We start from the raw sequence: 26992 nt of genomic DNA, 5'->3' as shown, positions 1-26992 counted from the left end.
TGGGAGACAGAGACAGGAGGATCGTGCAGGTTCAAAGCCAGCCACACTGACTTAAGAGACCCTGTTTCCAAATAAAAAAATATAAAATACTGGGAGTGTAGGCCAGAGGTAGAAGGGTTTCCAGGAACCCCAGTACCACCCCTCCCCCCAAAAAAAGAATATAGCAACATAGAGTGGGACGCCGGAGTGCTCGCTTGTAATCTCAGTACGTGGGAGGCTGAAACAGGAGGATCACAGGTTTATAGCTGGCCTCTGCTACTTAGTAAGGCCCTGTGCAACTTAGTAAAACCCTGTTTCAAAATAAAAAATAGGGCTGAGGATAGATGGAATCCCTCTAGGTTCCATCCCCAGTACCACACACACATTAAAAAAATAAAAAAGAAATTTAGCCCTCTAGAATCTGCTTTTCCTGTTTACCGTTGATAGCAATTTAAACGTTCTCTATCTTGGAAATACGTAAGAGAGAAAAAGATCGGAATATTCTGTGCTTTTAAGTAACTGTGGTTCCTATCAACTCACCCTGTTGATCAGCATCAGCAGTTCGTGAAACAAGTGCACTAACAGCTGGAAATGTAATGCTAGACATGGCAGCCACTGCCCCGGCGGCCCACATCATCCTGTAATCAGAGCAGCACAACAGTAAATGCCTCTTTCCCAGGTTAGAATACACACTGAACAAGCTGGGCGTGGTGGCTCACGCTTGTAATCCTAGCATTTGGGGGGATGAGACAGGAGGATCGTGGTTCGCAGACAGCCGCAGCTACTTAGGGAGGACTTTTGCAAGTCAGTGAGACCCTGTTTCAAAAATAAAAGAATAAAAAATAGGGATGGGAGTGTAGCTTGAAGGTAGAATGCCCCTGGGTTCCATCCCCAGTACCGCAAAAAAAAAAAAAAAAAAAAAAAAAAAAAAAGCCATACTGAACATAAATCACTCTTGCTTTAAAATGACTGTGGTTACAGGGAAAAGGAGAACTGTGCTTCCTCTATTCCTTCCTTCCTAGGTGACTGAGCAAGTCAGTTAGAAGCCTGTTTACTATCCTCAAAAAGGAACCACTTACAAGAGCAGTATATGGTTTGAATGTAAAACTGAATATCATGTTCTTAACTGTAAAGTGTGTTGTACATTATTTCTATGGGAAGTTGAGAGGTTACATTGAGAATGATGTATAATTTGGATGAAGAAATTTCATCCAATGCCTCTTGACATATTAAGCCAGCAAGTCTTCAGGCAAAGTTTCCATGGACTTGTGATTCAGTGTAAAGAAATCAGTGATTTGTTCTGATCCTTAAATTGTAAAAAAAAAAAAAGTAACCTTGGACACTTCTGGCTTGATCTTTAAAAGAAATGGTTTAAATATTTTTAGTTCTAAGCACCTCTTTGTAAAAACTGGACTGGAACACAAATCGTCTATGAAATCACATTCCTGATTCTAACTCATTCCCATATCCAGAGATGAGGTGGCTGGTTGTTTGAAGCATGATGTTCAGTCCTATCATACTGCCTGAGCACAAGGGCTCCTTACCGTCAGCTCCCCACAGGCAGCCCTGCAGGAGGGCTGAGAGGGCGTGTAGCCAACCGCCCTGCCCACTTCTCCTTTGCTGTCAGTGAGGATCCCTAGTGTTACTTTTTTTTCTAACTTTTTTCCTAGTGACAAGCTGATGTAGATTCATATGCCTCTTGCATATTCAAAACCCCAATAATCTCATGCAAAAATTCAGCCAGTCATCTGGTTTTAAAATGTCACCTTTGGATCCTCAAGTCACTCTAGAATACTTAGTTACACAGAGGGAGATTATACGCAACATTCTGAAGGAAAAACATAGCAAGCAAGCGATAAAGACTATGCCTTAATTGAGAAGCAAATGAAAGAAAACAAAAAGGCAAACGCCAACACTAAAAAAATGAACTTTAAAAATATTTATACCTACCAAGGTTCTGAGCCAAAGCCATACCATGCCAGCTGTAATATTTGAAATCCCAGACCCAATAAAATGGTGTTCTTATTTCCAATTGACCGCATAAGTAAACTCAAAACTATGGTCTGAAGAAAAACAAAACCAAAATGATTTTTAAAGACAAGAAAAAAAGGACTTATTTTTGTAATATTAGGGCTATTACTACTTTTCTATAATTTGGTTTTTCAGTTACAATTGCCCTGAATACATCTGAAATCACTACTCTAGGTCATTTAAGCAGATGAAAGGTCCTCTCTGCTATGAGAGATTCAAAGTTAGAAAAATGAAGGTAAAACTATCTTCCATACATTTCTACTCAAGACAGATTAAATCACAAGTTCAAAACAGTAAGTTCAAAAGGTTCTCACAAACAATTTGGAGATGCCTGTTTAGTAATCACTTTAAGAAGTTTTATAAATACAAGTTAGTCCACAAAGCCTATCCTTGGTCTAAGGAAAAACATGACAAGGTACACAATTCCCATAATTCTTTACCTAAATTAATCTGCTAAAATTATGATGGCTTCATGAACAGTAAATCAGTTTAACATTATGGTATGGGAGAAATACAGAAATATGGTATATTTAAGAGCATAAACAGAAGCTGGGCGTGGTGGCACACGCTTGTAATCCCCGCGCTTGGGAGGCTGAGACAGGAGGATCACAAAGGTTTGAGGCCAGCCTCAGCTACTTAAGTGAGGCTTTCAGCAACTTACTGAGACCCTGTTTCCAAATAAAATATTAAAAAAAAAAGGTCTGGGAGTATAGCTCGGAGGTAGAAAGCCTCTGGGTTCCACCCCCAGTACCACACACACACACACACACACACACACACACACACACACACACAGAGCACAAACAGTCTGGATCATTATCTTGGCTCTAACTGTATGTATGACCTTGGGCAAGTTATTTTATTCTGGGTTTTAGGTTTTGTCATTTACAAAATGGGGAGAATAATAGCTATCTTAGAACCTATTCATGTAAAATCAAAATAAATATATTTACAAACTGTTTATTGTTGTGCCTGGCACACAAGCACTGAATAAAAAAATATAAGAGGATGGATATTCCTATATCTCAGTTAAATCTCACAATAGTTTTGTAAATATAGAAGATCTATTTTGCTATTTTGACTAAAGTTTTAAATACACTACATAAGATAGCTATGCCTTAAGTCCATAGAAGAAATAAAATTAATTCTGAAAAAGATTAATGACTGGCCGACAGTCTAAAATTCACAAGGTCTAAGTTAAAAATTCTTTAAATTGGAATACTCATTTAAGAGTTTATCAGAGCTGAAAAGGTACATGGTGGTGGTGCACACTTGTAATCCTAATACTTGGGAGGCTGAGACAGGAGGATTGCAGGTTTGAGGCCAATCTTGGCAGCTTAGCAAAACCCAGTTTCAAAATAAAAAATAAAAAAGAGGGTTGGGGATGTGTCTTGGAGGTAGAACGTCCTGGCTTCAATCCTTAGTATCACCAAGGGCGGGGGGAGCTTAGCATATTTGATCACAAATATACCAGTAAAAAGCAAATAAAGTATTTTAAGGATTTCTGAACAATTAGGGCTCAGCTTTCTTTTCTAAGGCTTTCACCACTGAAATCATGTGAAGCAAGACTGAGACCCACAAGGTGTGGCCAAGTTTCAGGATTGCATTCTTTGGCAAACACAGTCCACAAAAGGACATGTTTGTGGTCAACGGTTAGCCAAGAAAAAGCTCAGGTCAATTAAAAGAAAGATCTGGTCACCTTTTCACTCTAAAGCCAGTATTTTCTAGTCTGATGAGTGTGCAAAATATTTTCAACTTTTATACCCTCCAATCACAGATGTAACCTGTGTACTTGTTACTTCCAAGGTAACACAGCTTTGTGAGGACTGGTAGCCAACTTTATGGAATATAAAGTGAAAAATATTTAGGACATATTTTTCTCTTGGTTTTAGTTATGGAACATATCAGATATTGGCTTCAGTTATAAAAAAAAAAAAAGGAAACTGTATACCCAAAGCTCTGTGGCATCAAATTGGCTGGGAAGGAAAGGACACTATAATGTGAAGTTTAGTAATTGTGGGGAGAACTACACTCACGAGCATCCATCTAAACAGATGTGACTTAAGCTGGGCGTGGCGGCGCACGCTTGTGATCCCAGCATTCGGGAGGCTGAGACAGGAGGATCGTGGTTCGTGGACAGCCTCAGCTACGTAGTGAGGCCCTTTGCTACTCAATGAGACCCAGGTTCGAAACAAAGAATAAAAAATAGAGCAGGGGGTGTAACTCTGAGATCGAATGCCCCTGGCTTCCATCCCCACACCCACAAGAAAAATAAATAGAGATGTGACTTATTTTGTGGCTCTAGGAACCCCACAATGCATAACACATTTTGAAGATGAGAGAACTGAATCTCAGCAGTTAAATGACATAAGAAGACATGGTGATTAAATTAACATGGACACCAGCTCTGGTTAGTCCAAGTTTTATTATTCTCGGTCTGAGGACAGAATGGTGACTAAGTCAAAATACCAGCCAGGACACAGACCACCTTATACTGGAGGGATTATCAGCATAAGCATATTTATCACAAGATAACTGCAGGCTGTCCTCTCTATGAGAATAAACAAAAAAACCAACAACAAAAAAACCCAACATTAGGCAGTGTGGTGGAGCTGCAGTTTGAACCAAGATGGTGCAGGAAGGTGAGAGCTGATTACGAAAGAGCACTCCAAGTGAGGTGACAGCCCGCACCAAGGCCCAGATGGAACACACGTGACAGTGTGGAGACTACAGAGTAGCCAGGTCACATTGAGAGAGCCAATTTTATTCTGGTTGCAACACAAAGTAAGGTTTAAACAGAAAAGGATATGATTAAATTCCCATTTAAAAAATTACTCTGCCAGGTGGAGAATGAGCTGTAAGGAGGCAACACTGGAAGTAAGACACCAGAAGAAGGCCACTACCACGAGTTCAGATTGGATTACTAATAATGGAGAACATGAGAAGTGCTGAGTTGGGATGTATTTATGAGCTGACAGGAAGTTTCATTTGACAGACTGGATGTGGGCTAAGGAGAAAGAAATTAATAGTACCACGGTTTCTGGTCCAAACAGCTTTAGCAATGTTAAGGTTGAAATGCCCAGCAGATTTGCTAAATAGGCCTGCAGGTATAAATTTAAAAGTCACCAGCAAAAAGAGAACTAGGTATGTAAGGATTGGAGAAAAGAAATGGGTAGACCTACCTATATCATGCTCTCATGTGGGCCTACTGGTTCTATAGAATTGATGGGACCTTCAGCAAGTCAGAGAGAAAAGGCCCCAAAGGCACAGCAACCACTTGGCTCCAGGTGGAAGCTGGGCCTGTCCAGTCAGCAGATGTAATCATTCTGGGTGGGGTAGAAGGCACACAGCCATCAGTTCACTTAGCACCTCCCAATTTTTAAATGCTTACTACTAATTCTTAAAGTTTTTTAACTAGTATAGGAAAAAAAAATTAGTACCCAAGGGTATAAAGGCATGAAGAAGACTGGGATGACAAAGACAAATTCACAAATCTGACCTCTCAGAGCTCACAAACCACTAAGGAAAAAGAATCAGATCTACACAGGTAAAAGCTATGCGACAGTGTTTTCTGTACAATGATAAAGATCTGCCCAAGTAGTACAAGAACCCAGAGAAAGAATACTTAAGAGTGGAGGAAGGGGAGGCAGGAAATATAGAGGGAACAAAGGCACATGGGTAAGAACTAAACAAACATGAAGCATAAGTGGGGATCTACAAGCAGCTCCTGTGGCTGAAGAGGGAGAAAGTCACTGGCTTGAAAGGCCAATAGAGAAAAGTTCAGTCTCAGTGGTATAAATGAGACCATCCTTCTACCTATAGGGCTATATGTAATATTACAGTAAACCACAAAAACCAGAAATAGAATGATCACATTTACATGTATACTACATACTCCTATCTACCTGTTTTTGAAGGCTACAATTTTTGTTTTTAATAGGTTTTTTTTTTTTTTTTTTTGTCCCAAGCTGTTTTTACATAAGCACTAAAGGCTAAATGGTCATGTAAGGACTTTATTCTGGAGCGGTATGCCTGTGTGCATCTGTGCTGTCCAGTAGTGCTGGCTGGAGCGCTGCTTATTCCTTTCCAGTCTCATTGCCTTCTGCTGCAGTGACCTTTTTATACAGATTCAACCACACCCCTCCTATTTACACATCCAACTCCAGATTTGGAGCTTTCAGAGGCTGTTTATTATTCTGGTATCCCTATGCCAGGTACCACCTGCCGAACAGAGGACAAATGTCCCATAAAACACAGTGTTACTGTCTGAATTTATTAGGTGCCTACAGGTGCCATGATCAGTTGAGTATAAAACTTTCAGCTATTAATCTCTTTTTTTTGTGGGTCTGGGGATGGAACCCAGGGGTATTTGACCTCCGAGCTACACCCCCTGCCCTGATTTTTATTCTTTATTTTGAAACAGGGTCTCACTAAATTGCGGAGAGCCTCACTAAGTAGCTGAGGCTGTCTGTGAACCGTGATCCTCCGGTTTCAGCCTCCCAAATGCTGGGATTACAAGCATGCGCCACCATGCCCGGCTTCAGCTATTTATCTCTTAATGGTCATCATTATAGTAAATGTTAACCTCTCCTCTTCATCTACTCTAAATTAACTTTTCTTAGTTTTTTTTCCCTCAGTATTAGGTATTGAATGCAGGGGCATGCCATCACTGAATTATCTCCCCAGCCTCTTTTTAAAAATTTTTGTTTTAGGTACTGGGGATTGAACACAAGGGTGTTCTACCTCTGAGCTATACCTCTAGCCTTTTTATTTTGAAACAGGGCCTAAGCCAGGCATGATGGCCCAGACCTATAATCCTAGTATGTGGGAGGCTGAGACAGGAGGATCACAGGTTCAAGGACAGCCTCAGCAATCAGCAACCTACTGAGATCCTGTTTCAAAACAAACAATAAAAAGGGCTAGGAATATAGCTCAGAGACAGCATGCCCTCTACTACTGAGGAGTACCACAAAAAATAAAAAAAGCTAGAAACAGTACTAACAATGCAATATATATGGAGACATGAAAGATGTATACTACAGGACTTAAGCTTAAATTTTGTTTGTCACTGAACTCCACCAAAATTTGTAAATGATGAGCTCCGTGGAAAGAATCCTATTCAAGATATTGGGAACAATCCAAGAGGCCAATTAAAAAGACCCTATCTTCCATATTCTTAAAAGTAAAATAAAACAAAATACTGCAATCTAGTGGATCAGATCTCAGGCAGGGAAGCTGTTGCAAGTAAGTCAGCATGGAGTCTGGAATAGGCAAAAGTCAACAGCATGAAAGAGAGGGGCTTTCCTACACAATGGAGAAAAACTGGTCATTGAAGAGAACAGTATTTGACTGTGGAACAGAGTTTGGAGGCCAGGGAAGAAATACCTACAATTCAAACCCCTGAGCTAATTTTTATTTCATTTATCAACCCACCCGTTTACCAGCTGGGCTTCCATGACATGTGTTCACATCACTCATCTGCTCAAAACATTCCACTGGCTTCCTATCTTAAGAGAATCCTCCAGACCCCACAGGATCTGGCCCTCACTGCTTGCCAGAGTTCCCATTCTCTCCCTTGTTCACACCATCGAGCCACACTGGCCCTCTTGCTCTCTTACTTACACATGCCAGGGACAGTCTCCCCTCAGGGCTTTGTTTCTGTTCCCAACACCCACAATTCTCCTACAATAATCCCAGAGTTTATTCCTCATTTGTCTGGGTCTCTGATCAATGTCTCCTTATCTCAGTAAGGCCTTCCTAATAATTTTCTTGTACCCCATTGTTAAAAGAACACCTTTCCCCTATTCTTGCTCTATTTCCTTTTTCCCATTCTCTGTAGTTGATATGACTCCAAGGTAGTACTTTATTTTCTGCCTTACTGACTAGAATGTAAACTCTACAGCAGAAATTTAGTTAGCAATATCCTTATTATATTCCCAGTGCCTGACACACAGTAGGTAGTCAACATTTGTTGAATGAGTGAATCATTAGTGGAACAAGGACTGACACATAGTTTCCTGACTTCGGACCTCATATGCACTCATATTAATCAACTAGCTTTTGAGTTTTATATCACATATTAGTATGTGTCAGTTTCAAAATCCGATCAATACTGAATGGGTTAAAGTATTCCACTACCTCTATAAACAACAAATAAATTCAAACTCAAACCACCTAGGTACATTAATACAACTGAGTTTCTAAACCTACAAAATCCAGACTCCTAACTTTGATGATACCACCAAGACACTAATACTCCATGAAGCTTCATTCAGATGGCCAGACATGGTCACCTTCTATGACATCACTCACAAGCGCAACAGCAAACTCACCTGTGCAATAATGGAAAGAATGCCAAGGACTGCTATAAATGCTGCAACACTTTCTGGTGAAAATTTCATTATCTAGAAAGTTTCCAGAACAAATGAAATTAATGAATAAAAAAGCATAACAAGTACTATACAAATGCAACTACTTGTCTAATAACATTAAATGTGCCAGAAAAATATTTATAAACAAGATATTTGAATTCATATTTAACTCATGTTTAATTCAGACTTTATTTATAAACAATTCTTCACAGGTAATGTAAAGAGCCTTAACATAAAAATACCTATTTATACATGGCAGGTCCCTTAATTTGGATATATTAAATTGGATTCAGAATAATTTTACAAATAAACACAGTGTTTAATGCTTTCTGCAGGATTTGATAAAGGCTTGATTTCTACCTATACTAAGAATAGTGTTAAGAAGTGGAAAAAAAAACTAGCTTGTGGTTTCATCTTGACTAGCTGCTCTCTTTATATATGCTTTAAATAAAAAATTAAAAAAAAACTGGAGAAAGTGAATGGGTTAAAGTATTCCATTACCTCTATAAACAACAAATAAAGTCAAACCAACTAGCTTGACAGGTGATTTTTCCCCCTTGTGGATAATCTTAACATACAAAATGCCTCCTTAAGGAATGTATAAGGAACATCAAACACACTAAACAGAAGTTTAAGTCTAGTTCACTCTTTTCATGAAATGGTATTTATTCTAAAGGTTTCTGCTGATTTTAGCTGTCTCAGGATTAAATATTTTTATTGCACTAGACAACAAAAGAAAAGTCCATTTGATAGAATAAGATTTTACCTGTCTGAGGTATAAAAAAAAGCTGGAATATTGACCTGCTTCTGGTAGGTAGGAAAGAAATACCGTAATGCAGATTAGCAGCACTATGGAATCTTGGCCCACTTTCTTTAAGGACTAGAAAAGAAAAAGACTAACATAAGTTTTAATCACAAAAATTATTCTTAAGGTACAGGTAGACAACTAGTTGTCTTTTAAATTTTATTTTATCCTCCCCAAACTGTTTTTAAAAGTATTGAAAAATTAAAAAAAAAACCTTTAAGGTTTCCTCTCCAAAACATCTATAGCTAAATATTAATTCTGCATTGAATCGTGTATTTTTTTTTTTTTTTTTTTTTTTGCTAAAGAGAAGGGAAAATATAACTTACTGCAAAGGGGTCAGCCTGTTCCCAGGAAATGGGTGCTCCCCATGATGCAGGTCGCATCTTCTCAGGCAATGACTCTGGTACAGCAACAAGGATAAAACAGATATCTAGCAAAGCTATTGCCGTAGCTAGGACCACCACTAGGCTGTCCCCATATACTCGTCCAAGGTAAGCTCCAATTGCAGGGCTGGTGACTAAACTTGCAGCAAATGTTGCTGAAACCTGCAACCAATTAAGGACAGAGAAGAGACTGATCAGGATGCTCAGATTCCTCCACCTCACCACATCCATCTTCCACAATCCTGCTATATGTCAGAGAGGCTCTTGTACCCTCTCGCTCTCCTGCCTGTCCCACTTTTCTTGCTATTTTGCAGGAAGACAAAAGGATTAAATTCTTGTCTAAAAAATATACTAATGGCCTCTCAGAACACTAATAAACAGAACTATTTTTCTGTTTCTGCGTCACTTTTGACTTTTAAACAATTTAAACTTTATAAAAGTGCTTATTTGCAAATGTTTATTAAAAACTGCTTAAGAGAAGTAATGCAATTTTAAAGGTCAATTATTTAAGCAAATACATAAAATTCTAATAACTTTAAGCATATAAGCCAGACATGGTGGAACACATCTACAATCCTAGCTACTTCGAAAGCTGAGGCAGAAGGATTGCAAGTTTGAAGCTAGCCTGGGAAATTTAGTAAGAGCCTATCTCAAAATAAAATTGAAAAGAAGGGCTGAAAATATAGGTAAAGTGGTAGAGTGCTTGCCAAGCTTGCACAAGGACCTGGGACAATCCCCAGTACTGCAAAAACCCACAGAAAACTGAAACAACAAAAAAATCTAGCTATCAAGCCAAATGTCCATCAACAGGTTAATGAATAAACAAAATGCAGTGAATCCATACAGTGGAATACTACACAGCAATAAAAAGGAATGAATCATTCACCCATAGTATCAATGTCAATGAATCTCAGAAGATTATTGCTAAGTAAAAGCAACAAGACATAAAAGGCTACATTTTATAATATTGCATTCATATAAAATTTCAAAAACAGACAAAATCAGAGGCAAAAAGCAGAATGTTAGTTGCCTGGAGCTGGAGTGAAGTGGGAATGGATGACAAATAGGCCTGAGGGTATTCTTTGAACTGTTAGAAATGTTCTAGAAACGAACTGGAAAGCCAGGCGTGGTGGCGCATGCCTGTGATCCCATTTGGGAGGCTGAGACAGGATCACAGTTTGCAGACAGCCTCAGCAACTAAGTGAGGTCCTTTGCAACTCAGTGAGACCCTGTTTCAAAATAAAGAATAAAAAAATAGGCCTGGGGTATAGCTCAGAGGTAGAACGCCCCTGGGTTCTATCCTCAGTACCACAAAAAAAAAGAGAAAAAAAAAAAAAAAAAACAGATAAAGAAAAAAAAAAAAAAACTGGAGCGGCATTTTGTTAGCAGCCTTCACTGTTGTCACTAAGAGACCGGAGTTTGAGCAGAGCACTGGCCCTAGTGTGGGGCAAGGACAGTGGTTCCCGTGAGGGCCAGCTACACATGTGAGGCACCGCAGGGATCACATGTGCAAAGCAGTCATCAAAGGTCCAATCACAGCAGGTGTGCTTCCTGTCATTTCCCGTCTCAGCTCTCTCTGCTTGTGGCTATTTTCCTCTCTTTATCTGCAACCATCTTATTTCTAGATCCAAGTGTGTGCTAGAATATGCCTTTCAGACACAAAACCTTCAGGATGACGACTGTTAAAAAGCTTTGATTAGGGCAAAATAAATTACATTAAAAAAAGGATTATAGTGATAGTTGTACAAATATCAATTTATTAAAATTCGCTGAACTACACATAAAATGGATGAATTTCATGGTATGTGAACTATACCCTAATGTAGCTGTTTCTCAAAATCCAGCTGGGTGGGTTGGCATACACCTATAGTGCCAGCTATTTGGAAGGCTGAGGTGGGAGGACCAATTGAGTCCAGGAGTTCAAGGGCCAGCCTGGGCAACATAGCAAGGCAAGAACCCATCTCAAAAAAAAAAGTGTGGGGATCCTAGAAATTATAAGCTCCATACCACTTACTGATCTAAGCTTACAACTCAAACCATTAGTTCTTTTGTGAGTTTCTCCCTATAAGTATTTCTCCCTATAAGAATCTCCCCCAAAATACCTCTAATTTCATGATCTTCTATATCAGATATAATCTTATAAAACTAAGATTCAGCCTAATACAATTTTGGTCCTTATCAAAATATGTTTGCAGAAACCCATTACTGAAATAATGATTTGTATATTATTGTGCTCATGATAGCCATTCTATTCCTAAATTTGATAAACAACAGAATGTACTGCTATTATTTACTTTACCAAGACAGTGTTTCAAGTGCTGGAAAACTATGGGCCAAACCTAGATAAAAATGGTTCTTACATTTTAAAATTGTACACACACATACTTCCAAAATGATACAATGGGAAAGAGATTGTACGTGGCCCACCAAGCCTCAGAAAAGGTTTGCTGAGCTTTGCCTTGGGTTAGATGTTAGCCTCTTGTATTGTATATTAAGCACTAAAACAGTAGTAATTTAAACTCATACTAAATAATTTCTTGTTTTTCAGATTCTATTAAAAAGTACTCCACAAGGCAAAATCAACCATGATTTCAACTCTGACACGTGACATGTAAATACTTCCTGATGATAAATATCAAAATTTACAATGGTTTTATACTGAAAAAAACTTTAAAATGTAGCTAAATGGATAGCTTTATTTCAGAACAATTGTATTTTTTGCCAAAATACAAATTTTGTAATGCAGGGTTTGCTTTCCTTACAAAATAAATACTTTAAAAACAAATAGCTTTCAACAGACATAAAAGTACAGGTTAAAGACACATACCAGTCCATATGCCATACTTCTTTCATGCTCCTGGGTTATATCTGCCACATATGCAAATACCACAGAGAACGTCACTGCAAAAACCCCAGAAACAGAGATAACAGCAAAGTACCACCTATGAATCAAAGACAGTCAACAAGGAATGATTAGAACAAGTATCACTACCTGAACTTTCCTTCATTTTTGTGTTCATTAAAAAAGTTAATTTTAATCAACAGCTTTCTAGGACAGTCATGGATCAACACCTTAACCAATAATAGCACGGCAACATGAGGCTAAAAGTGGCTTTCCACAGAAACTCATCCACTATACCGGTGTATGACACTTAAAACTAGGTAACACTTTCAGTGAAATCTCTCACCTAACAGTTAATTGTTAAGTGGCTTTGTTGTTGCTTTTATTAAAAAAAAAAACAATAAATTAATGTCTATTATACTTCATTCACGACTATTTTCTATCACAGTAATACACAAAAACAAAATTTAGTAAAACAAAACAAGTTACTCCGTATTTATTTTGAGCCTAGGTATAGTAGATGTTTTCCATAAGTTATATTTAGCTCTTTTAAATGTTGGTAAAATTAAGATAGAGTTCATACAGGGAAGATGAATGGCAGTGTTCATAAAGTTGAGGACAAGGGCTAGGGATATAGCTCAGTAGTAGACATTTACCTAGGATGTGTAAAGCCTTGAATTCAATCCTTAGTACAAAAAAAACAAAAACAAAAACAAAAACACCTGTAATCCCAGTATTTAGGAGGCTAAGACAGGAGAATCACAAGTTCAGTGCCAGTGAGCAGTAACTTATTGAGTCCCTGTTTCAAAATAAGAAGGGCTGGAGGTATAGCTCAGAGGCAGACCACCTGTGAATTCAATCCCCAGCACCATAAATGAATGAATGAATGCATGCATGCATGAATGAATGAATGAATGACTAATTAGGGATGGGGTATAGCCAGTGGCAGAGAGTTCATGGGTTCAATCCCCCATACTACACACACAAAAAAAATAAAAAGAAGGTATTTCAAAAAGCAAACTATGTTTTAATATAGATGATTCTAAAATATCTGAATAGGAGTAAGAAATTTCTATTGTAATGATGATGCTTAGTTTTAAAAAATCATATATAATCACAATGAACTTTTAAGATATTATTCCTCCATGATTTTGTAGCTACTAAAATTTTTCTAATACACTGCTTTCTAAAAGCAATTTTTCACTCATTTCCTAGATTCCTTTTGTAAGATTTAAATGATTAGCATTCATCAAGAGCTTGGCCTTTAGAGTTGTATGTAACCTATCAAAGAAGCTTTGGTCCCATATATCCCATAGGTCTTCCTAATGGAAATATAGCCTGTTTATGACATAAATTAGCTAACAATAAAACTCAGTGGGGGTAGAAAGAGCATTAGAGATTGTACCTAATCCTCTTTCATTACCTACAACTAGTATTCCATTATCTTGGGATATTCATTCTCTTTTCTGAGACCTTTCTCTCCTTTCTGGCCTTTTTCTGAGAGCTTTCTCTCCATTAAAAGAGTTTTTTTAATGAACTCAGGAAAATCTTAGTGAAAAAAAAAATCCTAATTTTACAGGGTGGCCCAGCCTCTGGTAACTAGGAGCAGAATATACCTAAAATCTGACCAAAGAGTTTTAAACAGGTTGGGTAATTATTCTCTAAAATTTTCTTAAAAGAAGGCACTGGAGTTGGGCATGGTGGCTCCCAGTACTTAGGAGGCTAAGACGGCAGAATCACCGCAGTCAGCCTCAGCAACTTAGTAAGGCCCTCTACAACTTAGTGAGACCCTGTTTCAAAATTAAAAATAAAACAGGTCTGGGGGTGTAGGTATAATTCAGAGGTGGAATGTCCCTTGGTTCAATTCCTAGCATTAGGAAAAAAAAAAAAAAAAAGTAAAGGTACTGTGCTTTTCTTAGCTGCACATTCCATTGTGCTGTCAGAATTGTGACATGATGGTTGGTGCCTTAGTAGCAATTTTGGACAGCAAAATGATGTTAAGGATGGCAAGTCACAAAAGAGAGAAAAATGGTTCACTAGAACTGCAACAATTAACTGCTTAACTCCAGAACCTGGAGAAATAAACTTCCTTGATTTTAAGCAACTCTTATTTTAGACTTACTGATATGTATGTTTTTAACATTCTACATAAGAAAACAAAAAATAAGCAACCCTCCCTAGTCTCTAAAGGATTGTTTTGAAGTTTGGGCTGTGAAATCCAAAAGCAGGTTTGTTAATAGTGTAGATACTTGCAAAATTAGCAATTTGTTCCAAAGCCTTTATGAACTATTAGGTAGTATATTTTAGGGCCCTTAGAGCAATGTCACAGAATAAACATATTAGTAGAATAAAATTAAAACCTATATAGATAAGTTGGCAAGAAAAGTACAAAAAAAAAAAAAAAACCATTAAGAAAGCAGTAACAATAAATGATTTTTAGTTGCTATGATTTGAATACGCACGTACCATGGGCTGATCTTCATTAAAGGAATTGGGGCACATGTGAAAAATACTGTTAGCAGCAAGAAGGATTTTCGGCCCCAAACATCAGAAAGAGCACCAATAAGTGGGGCACTGAGGAATGACAACAAACCCTAAAAAATGTAAATTAAAAAGAAAATTTATGCTATATATCCATAATCCAAGATTTTACTACCATAGAAGAATTTTAAACAAGTCTGTTTTTAAAATAAATAAACCACTAAATTTTAGATAAATAGTAACATTTCTTATCTATATATAATTTAAACATTTTCTCAGGGTAGAATCATTTTCAGGGCTCTGTCTGGAAATTAAATATGAAATGCTCTAATGAATTATCAATCACAATAACTTTATTAAAAATTCTAGAAGAATACATATGCTAATTATATTTTTATATTAATAGGAATATTATGTTTATCAAATGTTGGTCAAATTGAAGAGTAAAGAATTTGTGCAATAATCAGTACTTTATCAGCCAGGCGTGGTGGTGCACGCTTGTAATCCCAGCATTTAGGAGGCTGAGACCAGAGGATCAGTTTGCAGACAGCCTCAGCTACTCATTGAGGTCCTGTGCAACTCACTGAGACCCTGTTTCCAAATAAAGAATAGAGCTGGGCGTGGTGGCACACCCTTGTAATCTCAGCGCTTGGGAGGCTGAGACAGGAGGATCACACAGGTTCAAAGCCAGCCTCAGCTACTTAGTGAGACCCTGTTTCCAAATAAAGTATAAAATAGGTCTGGGAGTATAGCCCGGAGGTAGTAAAGCCTCTGGTTCTACTCTCAGTACCACAATAAATACATACATACATACATACATACATACATACATACATACATACAAACAAACAAAAATAGGGCTGGGAGTGTAGCTGAGGGGTCAAAACCTCCTGGATTCCATATCCAGTACCACAAAAATAAATAAATAAATAATCAAGACTTTTACATTTATAAAATTTTAAATATATGCTTTTATTTGGCTTTCTAAGAGAAAATTCTCATTGTTAGTTCATAGAGACCTCTGGAATAAAAATACTAATATAGCCAGGCGTGGTGGCGCACGCTTGTAATCCCCACATTTGGGAGGCGGAGACAGGAGGATCGCGCAGGTTCGAAGCCAGCCACGCTGGCTTAGGACACCCTGTTTCCAAAAATAAAAAAATAGGTCTGGGAGTGTAGCCCAGGAGGTAGAAGGGCTTCCAGGAACCCCAGTACCACCAAAATAAATAAATAAATAAAATAAAAATACTAACATAGAACAGAGGATATATAGCTGGCTATATCTGAGTCAAATCAATTCCCCCAAACTATATTCTAACATAAAAACTGACCACTGATTAGCCAATTTGCTTCATATGCTGGCACAATGACATGTACATGAGTCTGTATGTATGTATATATGCATAAGTGTATATACGTAGATACAGATAAATGATTGAGCTTACCTTTACTCCTTGAATTAGGCCATTCATCAGAAATGTATGTTTAGGAAAGGTTTCATGTAATACCTAAAGAATAAAAGCTAAATTAAAAATCACATGCCATCTTTTGGTCTTTTTAAATTTTCTACATTTTCAAATATCCCTTCATAATACAACCTAATTTTATTCTATGTTTTCAGATTTATGACACAATGCATGCATGAGTAAATACTAATACCAAATATTTATAATGTCATATACTATGTAATATTAAATTGGGTGTTTTACATATATTATCTCATTAATTTTCTCACAACAATCCCAGTAAGAGAGGAGACACAGAACCAGACATGGTGGCACACATTTGTAATCCCGGTACCTGGGAGGCTCAGTCAGGAGGATAGAAGATTTGAGGCTAGTCTCAGCAACTTAGTGAGGCTCTCCTTAACTTAGGGAGACCCTGTTTCAAAATAAAAAATATGCTGTATGCTTATAATCCCAGTACTTGGGAGGCTGAGACATGAAGATCACAGATTTGCGGCTAGCCTTGGCAATTTCAGTAAGGGCCTCCACAACTTGGTGAGACCTTATTTCAAAATAAAAAATAAAATAAGTCTGGGGTATAGTTTGAGGTAGAAATGTTCCTGGCTTCAAGGCCCAGTACCACAAAAAAGAAAGAAAGAAAAAAAAACCACATACAGAGTTTAATGTCTTTTCCAAGAGCACACAGTCAGTAAGTAGGAGAGCTAAAACCAAACCCAGGAGGTCAATTTAAAAGTCTATGATATCCTGCTTTTCACATAGGACTTTTTTTTTTCCTAACAGTACTGAGGATTGAACTCTGAGGGACTCTACCACTGAGATACATCCCCAGTTCTATTTTTTATTCTTTATTTTGAAAAAAGATCTCACTAAGTTTTGAAAGTCCTCAGTAAGTAGTCGAGGTTGGCTTTGAACATCCTATTTCAGCCTCCCAAGTACTAGGATTACAAGTATGCCACCACTGCCAGCTTATAACTAACTTCCAAGTCTCTTTCAAATGGTATGATAGCCAGGTATGGTGGCACATGCTTGTAATCCCAGCATTTGGGAGGCTGAGACAGAAGATTGCGATTTGAGGACAGCCTCAGCTACTTGGTGAGGCCCTTAACCATTCAGTGAGTCCCTGTTTCAAAATTTAAAAAAAATTTTTTAAAGAAATAATGGGGGTATGGCTTGGAGGTAGAATGCCCCTGGGTGCCATCCCCAGTACTGCAAAAAAAAAAAAAAAAAAAAAAGCATATAGATATATAGATTTTCTAGGATAAGAGACTGGGACAACAGGGTACTTTTAATTGCAACAAAGTAAATTTAGAAAAAAGAAAAACAGCCTATGAAAATTACCAGTGGGCAACAAGTGAGACATTGGGAACTTATTGGTTGAAAAGGCAACAAAAAGAAAAAACAATTGGAAGAATAAACAGCAGCTAGCAGCTACCATTTTGACAGTCTACACGTCAGGGGCTTTACACTGCATTCATTTAATCCTACCAACATTATAAATATGACTGCATCACTACATTACAAACATGACTACTGAGTCATGATTTAGAAGCAATGCTTCTTCCATTATACAGTGCTGTCTTTTAGTAAAAACAATAAGGAATGGCAATAGAGAATGGGAAATAAAGGAAGACATCTTTACTCTAGAAGAAACACTATGCTGGATGTACTCTGACATCTTGGAAGAAAAACATTAATAAGAATTAGAATTGCCTTCTTTTCACGCTGGGAGTGGCAGCGCAAGCTTGTAATCCCCGCGCTTGGGAGGCAGAGACAGGAGGATCGCGCAGGCTCCGTGCTTGCTTAAGTGACCCTGTTTCCAAATTCAAAAAAGTATAAAATAGGTCAGGGAGTGTAGCCCAGAGGTAGAAGGGCTTCCAGGAAGCCCAGTACCACAAAAAAGAAAAAAAGAATTGCTTTCTTTTCTCCATTTACTCCTCCTCTTCTGTCAATAGCTAGAAACAACAAAAATTTACTCATTGTATGTACAAATAAAGAAAATAAAAGCTGGGAGGTAGCTAAGTAGTAAAGCATTAGCTCAGATAAGGCCCTGGGCCCAGTCCCCAGTTTTAACAACAACAACAACCCCCCCCCAAAAAAATTATAAATGAAATGCTGGTCAAAGAAAACCATTAACATAAATAAACAAAATCACATATTTATATTTATATTCTGTCTGAATCAGCAGTTCTCAACCAAGAGGGATTTTGCCTGCAGGGGAGTTAGCTGGCTATATATGAAGTCAGGTAGGAAGACATTACTGACATCTAACAAGTATAAATCAAGAATACTGTTAAATATTCTTTAGTAGTGCACAGGCCAGAGCCCCCCAAAATAATAATTATCTGGCCTAAAACAAATTATCTTGTTGTTGGTTATAATAAAACTCCAAGAATCTAGAGTTCTGCAGACACTTTTCTGTATAAAGAAGAAATCAGTATATATTTTTGGCTTTTCCTAGCTTTGCAGGTCAGTCTCAAGTACTCACTCTGCCCTTGTAAAACACAAGTAGTCATAGCTAAATGTAAGTAAATGACTGCAACCGTGTTCCAATAAAATTGTATTAACAAAAATACTCTATGAGAAGGACTTCAAATTGTTATCCCAAAACCTTTTCTACTTTTCTTTTAATAATTAGTAAGGGGTTACTATAAGCCAAATCTTTCTAGGTACAAAGTGCAGGTTGAAGGTTACCAAGAAGAAAGGGCCTAATGAACAGCAAAGGAAGCTTAATATTCGAGATTTTATCACCATTCCTTTGCCAATCAATCCTGCATTCCAAAGAACTCTTTCTTTATATACATATATTTTATTTGGAAACAGGGTCTCACTAAATTGCTGAGAGCCTCACTAAGTAGCTGAGGCTGGCTTCGAACCTGTGCGATCCTCCTGTCTCAGCCTCCCAAGTGCGGGGATTACAAGCGTGCGCCACCACGCCCGGCTCCAAAGAACTCTTCAATGTTTTGGAAATAAGCTTACACTTTCCAAATCATACTCTTATAGTGACCCTGTCCTTTTTTTTGGTCTTTCTTTCTTTCTTTCTTTCTTTCTTTCTTTCTTTCTTTCTTTCTTTTCTTTTTTTTTTAGTATCAGGGAAGGAACCCCGGGGCCCTGTACCTCCGAGCTACACCCCAGCCCTATTTTTATTCTTTATTTTGAAACATGGTCTCACTGAGTTGCAAAGGGCCTCGCTAAGTATCTGAGGCTGTCCGCGAACCATGATCCTCTGATCTCCATCGCCCAAATGCTGAGATTAAGTGCACCACCATGCCTTGTGACACCCTTTCTATTTTGAATGTTTGTTCACCTTATCTTCTCTAGCCTGCTCCCAAACCATACAAATTTCCCTCTCTAAATAATTCATTCGTGTGTGCCTGAGTGTGTGTGGAACCTAGGAGCTTTTCTACCTTTGGGCTATACTCCCAGACCTATTTTATACTTTATTTGGAAACAGGGTCTCACTAAGTTGCTGAGAGCCTCACTCAGTAGCTGAGGCTGGCTTTGAACCTGTATGATCCTCCTGTCTCAGCCTCCCAAGGGTTGGGATTACAAGCATATGCCATCATGCGCAGCTCTTAAAGGTAATTCATTCTTATTTTGTGGATCTGGGGATGGAATCCAGGGGCATTAAACCTTTGAGCTTCACCCCCTGCCCTATTTTTTTTATTCTTTATTTTGAAACCAGGTCTCACTGAGTTGCAGAGGGCCTCACTAAGTAGCTGAGGCTGTCTGTGAACCGTGATCCTCAGGTCTCAGCTTCCCTAATGCTGGGATTACAAGCGTGCACCACCACGCCCAGTTTAGTAAGTCATTCTCAAGACCATATAATTCTTAAGTCCATATAACTTCTCACACAATATTAACAGAGAAAGAGAGAGAGGGGAAAAAAGCTATTCAAAATTAGAATCTTATCTGTAAGGATGCTTGTTTTTAGCACTGGTCTTTAGAGATACATAGGAATTTTGTTTTGTTTTGTTTTACTTGAGCCTTACCCCCAACCCTATTCTATTTTTTATTTTGAAACCGGGCCTCACCAAGTTGTTAAGATCCTCACTAAGTTGCTGAGGCTGCTCTCAAGCCTGTGATCCTCCTGTCTCTGCCTCCCAAGTATTGGGATTACGGTTGTATGGCACCGTGCTCAACAGGAAAAACAAATATTTGTTTTTGTGAGAAATTGTATTGATCTTAAACGTTTAAGAACTTTATAAATTTTGATAATACGTAGTCCTTAAAATATTAAATGCAGCCGGGCGTGGTGGCACACACTTGCAATCCCCGCTCTTGGGAGGCTGAGACAGGAGGATTGCACAAGTTCGAAGCCAGCCTCAGCTACTTAGTGAGGCTTTCAGCAACTTAGTGAGACCCTGTTTCCAAAAAACATATAAAAAATGTCTGGGAGTTTAGCCCGGAGGTAGAAAGCCTCTGAGTTCCACCCCCGGTACCACCAAAAAATAAAAAATAAAAAAATTAAATGCTTAGGCACTATTTCTGTAGTAAAGGATGTAAAATCAATTAGGTAGAAGAGATACTTTTGGATTTTAGTGTCTCATAACATGGATTTAGCAGCTTGAACCACCAAATATGGACCTAGCACTGCCAGAGCCATTGGTCTGTCAAAGGCATAAAACCATTCTTTAGCACTTGAGATCTGTATACCTGCTGATATTCTCTTTATCAAAGTAATGCTACTTAATTAACCAATGATCATTAGACATTATATATATGTATATATATATATACATATACGGGGGGGGATGAATTGCACTTCAGTCCTTAAAAACATTCCTTATTACAGGATTCTTCTTTATAGGATAACTTAAATCCCCTTTTAAGGAGGCTTCACCATCTTCCTCTAGACAGGTTCTACAACTTACCCTTTGTACTTTTAGCTGTATACTTACTGTAAGACCTCAAAATTCAGATATAATTGAAACCACATGAAGACTTTAAAAAAAATATTAGTTTTTAAAATAAAAAATTAGCCAGGCGTAGTGGTGCACGCTTGTAATCCCCGCGCTTGGGAGGCGGAGACAGGAGGATCGTGCAGGTTCGAAGCCAGCTGCGCTGGCCTAAGAGACCCTGTTTCCAAATAAAAAAGTATAAAATAGGTCTGGGAGTGTAGCCCGGAGGTAGAAGGGCTTTCAGAACCCCAGTACCACCAATTAATTAATTAAGGCTACTATAGACCAAACATGTATTTTATACATATAATTAATGTCTAAAATTGGTAGTTGATTGAAAAAAAATTCTGGCATTATTGGGGATTTAACCCAGGGGCATTCTACCTCAGAGCTACACTTCCAGCCCTATTTTATTTTTTTATTTTGAAATAGTCTTTTTAAGTTGCCAAAGGCCTCACTAATTTGCTAGGGCTGGTCTCAAACCTGTGATTCTCTTGTCTCAGTCTCCCAAGTCCTGGGAAATATGGGTATGTGCCACCATGCCTGGCTGTTAAAGTGAATTTAAATTACCGATTATCCGATTCTGAGCTTACCCTGGGGAGCCACTTCGTAGGCATAGAGACCTCCACCCAGGACAGCTCTCCTCCCTGAGCCCCTTTCTGCCCTTGTGCCCCACGGCTCCTTGCCTCCTCAGTTTCTTGGAGCATTTAACTTGGGGCAAGGTGAGAGTAGGCCTGGGGAGGGTGGTTACCACGGAGGAGCCACATTGCTGTCAAAATGATAGAGGTAATGATAACAACTGACTCTCAAAAACTGGTATACCAGCTGAACACTTTGTTGGAACGGGAGTCTAGATGTCTGCAAAGGTCTGTAGCTTGAGACTAAAGGAATCTGCTCATGACAATGGCTTCAGAATGACTTTGAGACTAAGTGCACACACACACACTCACTAAATTAGGAGATAATACATTTTAACTGATAAGCTGGGGACATAGCTCAGTAGGAGGGCACTTGCCTAGCATGAGCAAGGCCTTAGGTTTGAAACCAAGAAGGGAGGGAAAGGAGGGAAGGGAGGGGAGAGAGGAGAAGAAGGAGGGAGCGGTCTTAAAGATACTATTCATTTTTAGTTTAAAAAATAACCATACCAGCCGGGCGTGGTGGCGCACGCTTGTAATCCCCGCACTTGGGAGGCAGAGACAGGAGGATCGCGCAGGTTCGTAGCCAGCCACGCGCGCTGGCTTAGGAGACCCTGTTTCCAAATAAAAATGTAAAAATAGGTCTGGGAGTGTAGCCCGGAGGTAGAAGGGCTTCCAGGAACCCCAGTACCACCAAAAAAATAAAATAAAATAAAATAAAATAACCATACCAAAGCCGGGTATGGTGGCGCACGCTTATAATCCCTGCATTCAGGAGGCTAAGACAGGAGGATTGAGGTTCGCGGACAGCCTCAACTACTTAGTGAAGCCCTCTGTAACTCACTGATACTGTTTTAAAATAAAGAGGTCTGGGAGTATAGCTCGGAGGTAAAATGCCCCTAGGTTCCATCCTCAGTACCGGGGGAAAAAAAAATAATTACACACACACACACACACACACACACACACACACACACACAGAGTTACACTGAAAGTTGGTATCTTAGAACAATATAAACTAGAAGCAAAATTTAAATAGCTACATACACTTCAAATCCTAATGACAAATTTTGGACATCACCAAAAGCTTTTTTGACAGCTTGCTAGCAGTTATCTAGTGTTTTTGTTGTTGCTGTGGGGGGGGGGGGCTGGGAGTTGAATCCAGAGGAATTGTATGTTCAAGCTATATCCCCAGACATATACATACATACATACATACATACATACATACATACATATATATATATATATATATATATTTCTTTTTTTGGCGGTACTGGGGATGAAACCCAGGGGCATTCTACCTCTGAGCTATACTCCCAGACCTATCTTTTAGTCTTTTATTTTGAAACACGGTCTCACTGAGTTGCGAAGGGCCTAGGTAGCTGAGGCTATCCGCAAACAACGACCCTCTGGTCTCCACCTTCCGAATGCTCGGATTACAAGCATGCACCACCATGCCTGGCCCCCAGACCTATATTTTGAAAAAGGGTCGTGCTAAGTTGCTGAAGGACTTGCTAAATTGTTGAGGCTGGTTTTGAGCCTGTGATTCTCCCATCTCAGCCTCCCAAGTACTGGGATTATAGGCATGTATCACAATATGTGACAAATTACTGGCATGTGTCCAATCCCTTTGTCCACATTCTAATCCTTTTAACTTAGCTAGTGGTTGGACTGTCCAATAACCTCAACTATTTAAAACAGGTATGAACCCTTACTACCAGCATTCTCTACAAGATGGAGTACTGCAGTCAAGCAAGCCCAGGTTCAAATACCAAAACTATAATTTGTATCTATCACAGTAACAATCAATTTTCTTAACTTTTCTAAGCCAAGATTGTTGTGAGGACTAAAAAGACGTTTTTAAAGTGTTGAGACTATACCTGGGCCCATTGTAATATAAACACATATTTTGAACTATTAACCATCATAAAGCTCAAATACTTTAAATCACAGAAGTGATGATACACCAGACAGATTCATGGTAAACTGAAAGCAGATTATACAAAAGCATGTGAACATTAGAAAAGCTAATATCAAATGCAGGTTATAGACATCATCTTTCCATCCAGAGCAGTGAGTGAGCCTCTGATTAAACATGTCCAATGACATGTCCAAATTCACATATTCCACTACTACCTCCCAAAAGTATAGGAGAGGTAAAGGTTGGGAAAGACCACTATAGCAGTATAATACAGGAGTATTAAAAAGAATACTGATGGGAGTTGATACTGACAATACTAATGAGATTAGCCATGGAAAGAAAAAAAAGGCCATCTTTTCCTCCAAAACTGGAGAAAAAGATTTTAGAGTCAGTGGTGAATAAAATTAAGATTACTTACCACCAAGGTGGGTGCTGTCAATAATCCCCAAGCAAAAAACTCCAAAAAGATGACAATAACCGCATGATAAACACTAGGAGAACCTATTCCTTGAGGCTATAAATATAAAAACAAATTTTTAAAAAGTTAACAATGTATTCCAGAATTAACAATAATCAATAAATATTTATTAAGAACATATATTTATTTATCACTTAACATGGATATATAGTCTAAACAATGGTTTGGCATTTCAATAAACAATCAAGACTTACATGTAAACAAACATAATGTCATATATTAAACAGCCTCATGTGGAGAAATATATATATATATATATATATATATATATATATATATATGTATGTATATATGTGTGTGTTTGTGTGTGTTATTGGGAATGGAAATGGAACCCAGGGGCATTTTATCTCTGAGCTACACCCCCAGCCCTATTTTTTATTCTTCATTTTGAAAACATGGTCTCACTAAGTTGCAGAGGGCCTCACTAAGTAGTTGAGGCTGGCCCTGAACCTGATATCCTCCGGTCTCAGCCTCCTGAGTACTGGGATTATTAAGTATGCGGCACCACACCCAGTTCTCATGGGGAAATATTGACAATGTTTCCTACATGCTGAAAAAAAATGATGCTGCATGACTTTTACTACCGTCATAATGCATCACCATCAGCATTTAAAATAATAGATGTGTCTCCCAGCCTAAGGAATTTAAATACCCCTTGGTGGAACCTGTAATTGAGAAACAGGAGAAGAAAAGGTTAAGAGGTGAAGGACCATGGCTAGAAATAAATTTGTACAACATCTCATCATTTGGCAAATATTACAGCACCTACTATATTATGTACCAGAGGTTCTAGGAGTACATACACTTCCTAATCTCAAAGTTCACAGCATGGAAAGGAAGAAATCTCATTAAAATTATCTACCTATATGTAAATACAATAAGAGATAATACATGGCTTAGGAAAGGAAAAAAGTATAAGAAAATGGTATGGATAAACACATTAGAGGAAACCCTAATGAAGTAGAGAATAATGACATCTTCAAGCTTCTGGAAGCCAGGTGTGGTGGCACACTCCTATAGTCCTAGCACTTGGGAGGATCACAGCAGCTTCAAAGCCAGCCTCAGCAACTTAGCAAGACTTTGTTTGAAAATAAAAAAGGGTTGGGTGTATAGCTAGGATTTAGAGTTCCCTCGGTTCAATCCCCTACACACATACACATGCACACACAGTTCCTGGGGAATAAAGTTCTAGACCTGGAATAAAGAGGGAGGCAGAAGAGGTAGCCCCAAACTTGTTTAAAGATGAATTTTTCATCTTTACACACATAAGAAGTCACTGAAGAGTTTCTTTCAATAAAGAAAATTAATCAGACCTGCATCTTTCAATACAACAATACAACATTCTGGTAGTTTCCTAAAGAATGAAATTTAATAGCTAACTGTAGTATGAAAGGAAGATATCTGAATTACCTCAAGAGATGATGAGATATAATATAGTAGGGCTATACAGATGCTAGAGGAAAGGAAATGAATATACATATTCACAACTTGAAACTAGCAGGACTTTTATGAATAGTGAGAGGTGAATCACGAATGACATGTAAGTTTTTTGGCTTACTGGGGCAGGCACAAAAGTTATCATTTATATTAATCTCCAATCTGAATCCTCATATAACTCAAATTCTTAATTTATGATTGCCCAAACCCATGTTTATGAAGTCAGCAGTTATTATGAAGAAAACATTGTCTTTAGTAACATATTCTTATCAATAAACCCAGGGGTTAATTAGACTGTTGGGCAGAAGACAGAACTTACTCCACCAGTAATTGAGGATTCTAGTCCTATATATTAAATGTTATGCCATCTTGTAAGACAAGAGAACTAAACATACTGAGGATTATTCTGCACAGCTGGCTTGGACTCTTCAAAAATGTCAAGATAAAAGGGGCTGCAGATAAATTAGTGGTAGAGCATTTGCCTAGTATGTTCAAGTCCCTGGGTTCAATCCCCAGTACTGCCAAAATAAAACAAAGTTTTAAAAAGGAAGAAACATGTTTGAACTGGGAAAAGCTTGGGAGAGTACTTGCTTTGGGCAAGGGTTCAAATCCTAACCAAGCCGGGCGTGGTGGCGCATGCTTAGAATCCCCGCGCTTGGGAGGTGGAGACTGGAGGATCACACAGTTTCGAAGCCAGTCTCGCTGGCTTAAGAGACCCTGTTTCCAAATAAAAATATAAAAAAATAGGTGTCTGGGAGTGTAGCCTGGAAGTAGAAAGGTTTGCAGGAACCCCAGTACCACCAAACAAACAAACAAACAAAAAAACAAACAAAAAATCCTGGGACAAAAAAAGGAAAATGTAAAGTTCATAAGAATACAATAAAAAAAAAATTCTCCTAAAGGAAGATGAAAACATGGCATCTAAAGATACTGAAGCCAGCTGAAGCAACTTAAGCCCCTGCAACTTAGTGAAACCCTGTTTCAAAATAAAAAATAAAGCTAGGAGTATAGCTCAGAGGTAGAACACCCCTGGGTTCAAACCCAGTCCCTCCACTATACACACAAAAATTCTGTTTAAAAAAAATAGATGTTATTGGGAAAATGCAATGATGGACTTTATATTACACAAATAATTTGTATTAATATTAAATTGGCTAATTGTAGTGACTGTATTAAGGTTAAGGGGGGACTATCCTTACTGTTAGGTGACATATCCTAAATATTTTAGAAATAAAATATCTTATTTTCTAAAACCGACTCTT

General features: G+C 38.2%; 1 protein-coding gene across 10 annotated transcripts in view; it reads right to left on the bottom strand.

Moving 5' to 3' along the window:
• The window catches only part of MFSD14A (major facilitator superfamily domain containing 14A), a gene marked incomplete at both ends in the record, with an annotated part of 37989 nt that overhangs the window by 2740 nt on the left and 8257 nt on the right, over nucleotides 1-26992 (bottom strand). Inside the window, 9 exons of one of the 10 annotated variants that reach the window (XM_080690765.1) lie at nucleotides 520-617; nucleotides 1930-2042; nucleotides 8343-8414; nucleotides 9148-9261; nucleotides 9513-9731; nucleotides 12397-12511; nucleotides 14878-15005; nucleotides 16338-16400; nucleotides 24234-24329. In XM_080690765.1, the coding sequence (XP_080546891.1) occupies nucleotides 520-617; nucleotides 1930-2042; nucleotides 8343-8414; nucleotides 9148-9261; nucleotides 9513-9731; nucleotides 12397-12511; nucleotides 14878-15005; nucleotides 16338-16400; nucleotides 24234-24329 (1018 nt within the window). The remainder of the gene's footprint in view (nucleotides 1-519; nucleotides 618-1929; nucleotides 2043-8342; nucleotides 8415-9147; nucleotides 9262-9512; nucleotides 9732-12396; nucleotides 12512-14877; nucleotides 15006-16337; nucleotides 16401-24233; nucleotides 24330-26992) is intronic. The other 9 variants (XM_080690769.1, XM_080690768.1, XM_080690767.1 and 6 more) reach the window with 9 other exon arrangements.

The sequence above is a fragment of the Muscardinus avellanarius genome, assembly GCF_963383645.1.
Source record: "Muscardinus avellanarius genome assembly, chromosome: 3".
Lineage (NCBI taxonomy): Eukaryota > Metazoa > Chordata > Mammalia > Rodentia > Gliridae > Muscardinus > Muscardinus avellanarius.
The sequence above is the reverse complement of the archived record's forward strand: the minus strand, read 5'-3'. Positions and strand labels throughout refer to the sequence as shown.